Source organism: Acomys minous (assembly GCF_964271855.1).
Source record: "Acomys minous genome assembly, chromosome: 2".
Taxonomy (NCBI): Eukaryota; Metazoa; Chordata; class Mammalia; order Rodentia; family Muridae; genus Acomys; species Acomys minous.
This window is the reverse complement of record NC_140484.1, coordinates 75,566,268-75,576,366: the sequence shown is the minus strand read 5'-3', so window position 1 is coordinate 75,576,366 and position 10,099 is coordinate 75,566,268. Positions and strand designations below refer to the sequence as shown.

The following is a 10,099-nucleotide window of genomic DNA, read 5'->3' as shown; positions in this document are numbered from 1 at the left end:
TTACATGGTTAGCTCCTGGCTTGTACAAGCTGAGCTGGGGCGCCAGTGCAGGCAGCGTGAGCTGAGGGGTGCATCTCACTGGTGGTGCGCTGGCTTCGAACGTTTGAAGCTGTAGGTCCCACCCAGCACCAAGTTTCCAAAGCCCACCAGCTTTACCATACACAACCGTGCCACATTGTCTCTCCTGCCTCAGACACCCAGCGGCCATTTTCTGCACACACACTTGCTGGGTCAGGTGGTCAGGGCGAGTGTTGGAAAGGTTGGAAAAAGACAGTGGGACGATAATGGCGGGGGAGTTGGCTGTTACTGAGTGTGCAATTCTCTCCTGGTGGGGCCTCCTCATGCCTCTGCGCACATGCTGGCCACCTTTGGACCCTGAAGGGATGGGACACTATGGAGGGGGCCTGGAGTACGCTCAGCACGTGATGCAAGCAGTCCACACCTTTCCTGTCGCTGGCATTAAGCCCAGCAATCTTTGATCCCACGTGGCCCTTGCCCTGTTGTGATTAGGGAAAAAAAAGTTTACTCTTCTGGGCCACCTCCCACGCAGGCTTTATTGCTTTCTGGACACCTTTGGTGAATGTCTCCAGTCCTTTAAAAGTGCGGAGTCTAGCGGAACAGCCTGTGCCCTAGAGATAAGCGTGCGCAAGTGTGGCTCCTGGTAGCTCGGGCTTGCATCTTCTGGAGCTGATGTCTGGGGAGGTGAGTTTGTTGCCTGGGCAAGGGCACTGAGGATGTGTTCAAGGCTGGGGATAGGAGCTTCTGTTTGCGGGGGGGGGGGGGCCCTCTGCCACCCATGTTTCCCCTCCTTTTCCCTACGGCAGGCACCGATGTGTGAGATGGGCCCGGGTGAGGGCAAGGTGAAGGAGACCAACATGGCTGGCAGATGCCGTATGTCCTGGTATGAGAGATACATACAGCCGTGTGTGGTGGAACTTTTGGGCTCTGCCTTCTTCATCTTCATCGGGTGTCTATCGGTCATCGAGAACAGTCCGAACACTGGGCTCCTGCAGCCTGCGCTGGCTCATGGGCTGGCCTTGGGACTCATCATTGCGACCTTGGGGAACATCAGGTGAGACCAGATCCCCACATTTAGCCTAGCGCCAAAGCTCTTGGGCACCCGCTTGGGGTCTTACATATGTGGGGGTGGGGTCATCTACCTCTGCAGCCTCTGAGTTCTGTGGGCAAGCCACTCTCCAAGCCTACGAAACGGGAATAATACTGTTACTATATTTTAAAGTTATTTTTTCTGAGCCAACAACACACATCTATCGCTAACTGTGCGCCTCCTCTGTACTGAGCACTCTTTAGATAGCATCCTATCCTCGGGACAAACTTATGGAATAGGGTCTGTTATTTCCCCCTGTTCTATATTTGTGAAAGCAAAAGTCCACAGCATTGACATGAGGTATGTGCTAGAAGGTGGTGGAGCCAGGACTCAAGGTCAAGTTGTCTGGTTCCCCAGTGCCCAAAGCTGCAGGGGCCTGGGGAGAGGAGCTCGTGGGGTGCTCAGCACTCACTGCTATTGCTGTTACGCTTCGGAAGTGGATTAGAAAAAGCAAAGCAGTACAAAAGGCCCGGCCTGGGCCTTGTTTATCCACTGCAGTACACAGAAGATTGCAGGGGCTCCATCCTGGCAAGGGGATTTTTTTTTTGGTAGAGGCAAAAAGATGACCCTTCCTTCGCTTGGCTTTTATCTGGCTAGGAGCTCAGTGGGCTGGGTTGAGGGGAGGTGGGCCACTTCCTGGAAGAGCCAGCTGTAATGGTGGCAATCGATTTAATCTCATTCAAAACCAGCTCCGAGTGAGGACAGTGACATACTGTTCTCTGCAAAGAAAGAACGGGCCCTTCACTACGTCTCTGAATGTCCAAGGGAGGCTGTGAGTGGGACGGAGAGCATATGACCTTCTATCTAGGTACGCCTGAGTCCCAGCTTCCTGGCTGGGCGGCTGAGGTGAACCACTGAGCCCGTGTGCAACTGTGCGACGCCGAAGATGACAACAGCTGGGGTTTAGCAGGCAGAGTTGCATGCTGAACACACCCCAACATCTTGGTTCTGCAGTCTGCTTTGTGGGCTGCAGATACGGCACTCAGCCATATTTCTGGAGGGCTGGGGAGCAAGCTCTGAGGAGTCTGGGGAGAAATTCACTCTATTCTCCCTATGTGGTTGTCTTCAAGGCCACCTAGGGCCTGCCCCACCCATCCCCAGCTCCCCCTGTGCCTCTCACCCCACCACAGGGCTCTTCATGGAAAATGGGAGAGATTTGCTGCATTCCTGCTATGGCAGGGCCTGGGATGACTCCAGGCCCAGCTTTGGGGACAGGCTGGAGTACATATTCTCAAGGGATATCCCCGTGGTGAGCCTTGGATCATGGCCTCATGGTTTCCTTCTCCTCTTGGTTGTAGCGGCGGACACTTCAACCCTGCTGTTTCGCTGGCAGCCACGCTGATTGGAGGTCTCAACGCCGTGCTGCTGATTCCCTATTGGGCCTCCCAGATTTTTGGGGGGCTGATTGGAGCTGCCTTGGCTAAGGTGGGTGAACCCTGCTGGGATTGGGCTGGTGGCTTGCTACCGGTGGAGTCTTCCTCTCCTCCCCTTTAGCCCCCCCCACCCCCGACCATTTCCTTTGTGTTGATAGTGTATGCTTGAAATCTTTGATATCTTTCCATCAATCAAAAAAGCTAGTTTCAGGGACGAGGAGATGGCCCAGCAATTAAGAACACTGGCTGCTCCTCCAGAGGACCTGGGTTTGCCACCCAGCACTCACATGGCCGCTCACAACCATCTGTAACCCCGGTTCCAAAGATCCAACACCTTCTACAGGCCTCCACGTTCATGAGGAATGCATGTGGTGCACAGGCATACTCGAATGCAAAACCCCCGTACACACAAAAATAAATGAAGAAAACGTATTTTAAAGTGAGTTCTTCTTAGCTGCAGGGTCCCTATCCATAGCATTGGTGATAGAATCCAGGGCCTCGAACCTTCCAGAGAAGTTCTCTACCATATGGCTTTATCCCCAGGCGGGGCCAGAGCCTGTATAGCTCTATACAGAATTCCAGGGGCTCCTTCTCCCTCCCCCCTGCCCCTCCCCCTCCGGTTTCTGACGTCCACCAGTGTCTGCTCCCCTGAGGGTGACTCAGTTTCCACCTTCCACTGAGCTTCCTCTAGCCCTGCAGGCCCCACACTGCCTTCACAGTCTAGTCTTGCGCTCTGTGTTCTTTTTCTCAAAGAGGGTTTTCTAAGCGTTTGCCTAGGACGCATGGCCTGTTATCCTCAGTTTTCACGTCAGCAAAGCAAGGCTCAGGGAGGGCTTGAAGCTTCCACAGTCACATGTCAAAATGGAAAGAACTGGAATACGGAGGCAGACGTGTCCAGTTGCAGATGGGTTGGCTGGAGTGCAGGTCCGCACGGTAGGCCCCTGTGCCCAGCTCCCAGTTTCTCGCTGTCCTAGGCTGAGTGGCTTTTCTCCACAGGCAGTGAGTCCAGAGGAGAGGTTCTGGAATGCATCTGGGGCAGCCTTCGCAACGGTCCAGGATCAGGGGCAGGTGGCAGTAGCCCTGGGAGCAGAGATCATTCTGACGATGCTATTGGCGTTAGCGGTGTGTATGGGTGCCATCAATGGGAGGACGCAGGGCCCTCTGGCCCCGTTCTCCATTGGCTTCTCTGTCGTTGTGGATATCCTGGCAGGGTAAGTGTTCCTGAGGAGTGTGATGGCCATGCCCAGATGTGGGCTGAGGGCTGCAGTCTCAGTGGCCAACAGGGGTCAGGAAGGTGTGGCAAATGGAGATAGTGGGCTGGCCTTGGGCAGGCAAAAGGCAGAGGTGGGGTGTGTGGTATCGGGCAGTGCTAGGTGATTTTTGGCTGTGTTAGAATGTGGTGATCCCTCTATTCATCCATTTTTGGCTAAGTCAGAGATTTGGGTTTTAAAAAAAATAAATATTCCTAATTTCTGTAGTAGAAATAAAACATTCCCTCAGGGTGCTGCCTCTGTCTTACAAAAAAATTATCTCTACCCCCTGTCTCTTTTGAGCCTCTTGCTAGTTTTGGGAAGGCATTAAAAAGACAATGTGGGGTCAGGAATTTTCCCTCCATTGTGCAGGATCATAAAGGTGAAAAATGACTTGGGGCCAGTAAGAGTCTAAATTAAAATGACAAATCTGGGACAGTCACCCACATCTGCGGAAGTGTGTATGAGGCCAGTTCCAAAAGTTCAATTCCTTCCTTCATTTTGGATTACAGAACCAAACCTTTTTAGGGTTCAGGTTTCTTTGGGTTTGCTGGGGAAAGCAGTAGATCAGCAGTAGTGGTGCTTTGCTGCCTCCTAGTGGCACCTGATCACTCACACGTGTGCGCCACTCCCTGGGTTTGGCTTCTGCACGCAGAAGCTACTGAAAGCTGCAGGACCCAGTCTGAAAGCATGGGGTCGGGAGGCAGAACCCGGAGCTGGGGGTGTGTCCTGGGAACAAGCTCCCTCTGGTGAGCCTGAGGAGCATGCCCCCTTTGGTGTGCCTTGGAAATAGACCCCTTCTGAAGGACTAGGGCCCAGGATGGTAGCATGATGACCTCAGTGGACCAGGCACACCATAGTGACCATCACGATTTTGTCCTTTGTTCCTGGCTGCAGCCTATGGGATGGGCATTTCCATCTCTGGACATTGCAGAGAGAGGTTAGACAAAGGTTACAGAGTTGAACTGCTGGGCTGGACTTTGAATGGAGGTCAACTGGACTCCAAAGTGGGTGGCGTTCCTTGGACTTTGCTTTACAGACTTTGGAAAGGAATGTGTTCCATTTTTCCTCCTGTCACAACTAAGCAAGTGGCCTTTTTTTTTTCCTGGATGTTTGTTTTAGAAAAGTGTAGGGGGAGTGGCTGACGTGATGGTCATGTAGGAACCACCCTTTGTCTGCCTAGCACTAGGTCCCTTTACAGCCTCGGGGATCCACCCAGGAGCCCCTGGTATGGATGTTTAGAGAGGGTGTCTGGGTGGGGAGGGCTGTAGACCCGACTAAGGATGTGAATTTGAGGTAGGACCTTCTGAGACTCTTGTGATCTGTGTACCTATATGTCTGCAGTGGTGGGATCTCTGGAGCCTGCATGAACCCTGCTCGTGCCTTCGGACCTGCTGTGATGGCCGGCTACTGGGACTTTCATTGGATCTACTGGATAGGCCCCCTCCTGGCTGGCCTCTTTGTAGGACTGCTAATTAGGTAGGGGGGTCACAGGGACTCTACAGCTAGTAGAGTGGCACTCGCTTGGACTTGGAGGAGAAGGGGCATCTTCAGAGGGAACTAAGTTGGCTCCTTCTAGGGCCTTTGGCTCCGAGTGACAGAGAGCCATTTTACAAGGGCTTTTAGGATTGAGGTGGCACAGACTCCAGGTCGTACTCTAACATGTTTCTGGGGACTTGGGATACCTCATAGACTTTCCTTTCCTATGGGCAGGCTTCATGTTTAGATTGGCTTTAAAGATATTTTAATCTGATTTTTTTGTACAATTTATTTAGATCACATTCTTTCCCCTTGAGGCACTACTCTTTCTTCTTCTTCCTCTTCCTTCAGCTGTGTCTGGGAAGGCTGGCTCTGGGCTAGATGTGGAGCCTTCTCGTCCCATTGCCCACTGCAGTCCAGGTGCTTCAGGCTGTGCCCGGGGTCTGCTATAAAACACCACTAATGACTCTGTTGCTGATTTCTGAAAGGCCACCATAAGCATCATTCTGGAAAGGGTGTGTGTGTGTGTGTATCAGAAACTGCCCCTCACTGCCTGAGGGGGTTAAGCTCTGGAAGCCACTTGTCTAGAGAGTTCTAAACCTGGACATGCACAGTGGAAAGCTGGGTCTCTCTTCCTGGGGGACTGGAGATCTCACAGAGCAATTTGTTTTTAGGCTCTTGATCGGAGATGAGAAAACCCGCCTGATTCTGAAGGCAAGGTGAAGCCCTGCTGGTGGCATTCTTGCTGCCTGGTATCCTCAGCTGCCTGCCTTGACTCGAGGACAGGACAATTCCATCATTTCCTGCGAGACTGAGCTCAGAGGAGCCACTGCAGCAGCAGCTGACCTTGACCTGGCTTCTTGGGCAGGCAGACAGCTGCGGCTATGGCCTGAGCACACTCCTGGAACTTGGACTTCCTTTGTCCTCACTGACTGGGCTTGGGGAAATGTGTAGCCAGCCTAAAGACAGGTATAGACCACATAGAAAAAGAGCTTTTTGTGAGACGGGGCAGGTCACTGGAGAGACGAGCAAGTGGAGAATGGGGTGCTAATGCACACTGCTCATTTCCCCAGCCCTCTTTCTTTTTTTCTATGTTGGGTTTGGAACCCAAGGTCTCATGCATACTAGGTGAGCACTTTGCTACTGAGCCCCCTGCTCTCCTCACCCTCTTTCCTCTTGATTACTGTTACAGAAGGGCCTTCAGGAGCCTAGGGACTCCCTTGCCCACCCCCAGCTGTCAATCTAAGTTTATAATAAATGGCTAAGTGTGTCCTTCCATGTGTCTGTTGACTTGTCTTTCATTTAAGACATGGGGACTGATGGGGAGGAAATAAAAGTCTGGGTAGAGGTTGACCTGCACAGACTCTGGCTAACACTAGTAGAGGCTGCTTTCTTGATCCAATGTAGGTACTTAGAATATGGTCCCACTCATATTTTAGACTCGCTGTGGCACTCAACCTGGAGCACAGTGTTCACTTACTTATTTAGTCAGAAGATCCATCTGACAACTGAACATAGAGACCAGGGATTTGATGAACGGCCACTACTGTCTGGATACGGACCAATCCATTCACTGCTTTCCAACTAGGGATGGGAGTGGAACAAAGCTGCAGGAATTCCCCATGGAAGGAGAATAGCAGCAAGCAGCATAGACAAGTTCTGATGAGCAATGGCATGTAGATAAAAGATATACCTCAACACAAAATGCAACTTGCAGCAAGCCCTCAACCAAGATTAATCTAGATAGAGAGAAACTCAAGTGGAACATGGTTCCATTAAAATCAGCAACAAGACAAGGCGTCCATTCTCTCCATACCTATTAAATAGAGTATCTGAACTCTTTTTTAAAAAGATTCATTCATTTATTATGTATACAGCATTCTGCGAGCATGTGTGCCTGCAGGCCAGAAGAGGGCACCAGATCTCATTACAGATGGTTATGAGCCACCATGTGGCTGCTGGGAATTGAACTCAGGATCTTTGTAAGAAGAGCCAGTGTTCTTAAGCTCTGAGCCATCTCTCCAGCCCCTAGTACCTGAACTCATAGCTGGAGTAATAAGATAACTTAAGGAGATCATGAAACAAATGGAAAAGGAAAAAGCCAAAAACATCTTTATTTGTAGACTATATGATTTTGTACATAAAAGGCCCTAAAAGCTCTGCCAGGGAACTTTGGAAAAGTAGCAGGTTACAAAGTTAACAAACACCAGTAGCCTTCCTCTATACAAATCATGGAAACAGTGCTAATTTTTTTAAAAAAATAGCCTAAATTTTTCTCCTTGGGAGAAGTCTAACCAAGAAAGTAAAGTACTTGTATAATAAAAACTTTAAGAACTGAAGAAAAAATTGAAAAAGATATCAAAAGGTGGAAAGATCTCCTGTGCTCATCGATAAGTAGGATTAATACAGGGAAAATGACCATGCTACCAAGAGCAGTCCACTGACTCAATGCGATCCCCATCTAAATTCCAACACAATTTCTCACAGAAATTGGGAAAAAAAAAGTTTAAAGCTTTACGTGAAAAAAAAAAACTCAACCCCCCCAAAACAAAACCACCCCAAGAGAGCTAAAACAATCCAAAATGATAACCCCCCAAAAAACTGCCAGAAGTACTACTATTTCAGATTTCAAGTTGTACTACAGAGTTACAGTAATAAAAAAATAGCATGACATTGGCGTGAAAACAGACACGCTGCTCAATGGAATTGAACTGAAGACCCAGACATAGCCCACACGCCCATGAACGCCTGAATTCTGACGAAGAATCTAAAAGTACACACTGGAGAAAAGACAACTTCTTCAAACTAGCTGGCGGTATTTAACCCACACAGATACGCACTTAACAAATTGATGGCTGCATGCAGAAGAATCCACACAGAGCACACCTAGCACCCTGCACAAAACTCAACTCCAAATGGATCAAAGACCTTAACGTAACACCAGATACCCTGACTCTGACAGAAGACAAAGTGGGGGATCGGCTTAACTCACTGACACAGAGCATTTTGTGAACAGGACACTGATAGCACATACACCAAGAACAACAATTAATAAGTGGGACCTCATAAAACTATAAAGCCTCTGTATGGCAAAAGACACCATACTTTGGATAAAGTGGCAAGCTACAGAGTGGGAAAGATATTTACCAGTTACACATCCAATAGATGGTTAGTATCTAAAATAAATAAAGGGCTACACATTTTGGACATCAAGAAAACAAATAATCCACTTTAAAAAAATGAGGTGTAGCACTAAACAGAGTGTTCTCAACAGATGAAACACAAACGGCTAAAAAACACTTTAAGAACTGGCCAACATCCTTAGTCATCAGGAAAATGCAAATAAAAAAATACTTTTTGAGATTTCATCTTACACCAGCCAGAGTGGCTAAGATCAATAGAACAAATGACAGCTCATAGTGGCAAGGATGTGGAGAAAGGGAAACACTTACCCATTGCTGACAGGAGTGCAAACTCATACAATCACTAGGGCAGTTCTTAGGGAGCTGGGAATAGATACGTCTCAAGATCCAGCTTTACCACTCTTGGGCATAGATCCAAAGAACTATACACCCCACTACAGAGATACTTGCTCACTTATGTTTGTTGCTGCTCTACTCATAATAGCCAGAAATTGGAAACAGACTAAATGTTCATGAATGAATAATGAAAATGTTGTGCATTTACACATGGAATAGTACTCAGCTGTTAAAAAAATGAAATTATAGCCAGGCACGGTATCACACATATGTAATCCCAGCACTCAGAGAGGCAGAGGCAGGGGGATCTCTATGAGTTCAAGGCCAGCCTGGTCTACAAACTGAGTCCAGGACATCCAAGGCTACACAGAGAAACCCTGTCTCAGCAGCAGCAGCAGCAGCAGCAGCAGCAGCAGCAGCAGCAGCAACAGCAGCAACAACAACAAAAAGAAATTATGAAATTATCCATTAAATGGATGGAACTAGAAAAAAAATCATCCCAGGTGAGGTAACCTAGACTTTAAAAGACAAATATTATATGCTTTTCTTTACATGTGTGTGCTAATTTTTAACCCTTTGATATGTATGCTTCGATCCACATAACCACAGAGGTTAGGTGTCAGGTAAGGGACTAGAGGGAAGAGGAGGATCTTTCAAGGACGGGGAAACAGAATATACGGTTATGGAGGAGCAGGAGAAGGGTGGAGGGGGAGGATTAAATGGGGAGGGGGTAGAAGAGGTGGGTAAGGAAGAGGACACGGGGAGGGACAACTAACATTAAGGACCGTTTGAGGAGCATCTGGTAACCTACTGTTGTAGAAGTATATATGCGTATGCACATAAATCTCTGTATCTTTCTCTGTATATCTTCAAGTTTCCACAAATTTTGACTGGTCAACAGCATCTTCATGAAAAGGGCTAGAAATTAAGAGGGCTTCCGAGGCTGGCAGGGCTCCTGTCTACCTGGACCCTCAGAACATGACCTTATATGGAAATACAGTCAACTGAGGAAACTATCAAGATGAGATTATATTGGCATTGGGTGCTAAATACAAAGAGAGTCCTTGAGAGTGACGGAGAGTGACACAGATGGAATGCAGTTACTGAGCACACCACAGGACAGTCACAAGCCAGCAGCATGCAGAGACAGCAGATGTGGGAGGAGTCAGGAAGAAGTCTTTTCTCTGGAGCCTCTGAAGAGAACACATCCTTGTGGATACCTCAACTTTATGCCTCTTGGCTTCTGAACCGTGAGAGGATAAACTCGTCATTTTAAGTTACAAAGTTTGTGGACGTTTACTTAGCAGCCCCAGGAAACAAATGCAGGTGGGCACTCTTGCCCTCACCTTCCAGGCGCATTTAAGGGTACTGAAGCTACTCAAGGTCACAGTGTGTGGACAGACTGACTTG

General features: G+C 48.7%; 1 protein-coding gene across 1 annotated transcript; it reads left to right on the top strand.

Annotated features, from left to right (window-relative positions):
* The first annotated feature begins 497 nt into the window (after nt 1-497).
* Nucleotides 498-6,486, top strand: AQP8 (aquaporin 8). The gene is made up of 6 exons (XM_084760138.1): nt 498-702; nt 825-1,072; nt 2,407-2,533; nt 3,478-3,692; nt 5,076-5,210; nt 5,885-6,486. Exons 1-6 carry the CDS (start codon nt 691-693, stop codon nt 5,931-5,933), a joined length of 786 nt encoding a protein of 261 aa, XP_084616264.1. The 5' UTR covers nt 498-690; the 3' UTR covers nt 5,934-6,486.
* The last annotated feature ends 3,613 nt before the right edge of the window (nt 6,487-10,099 follow it).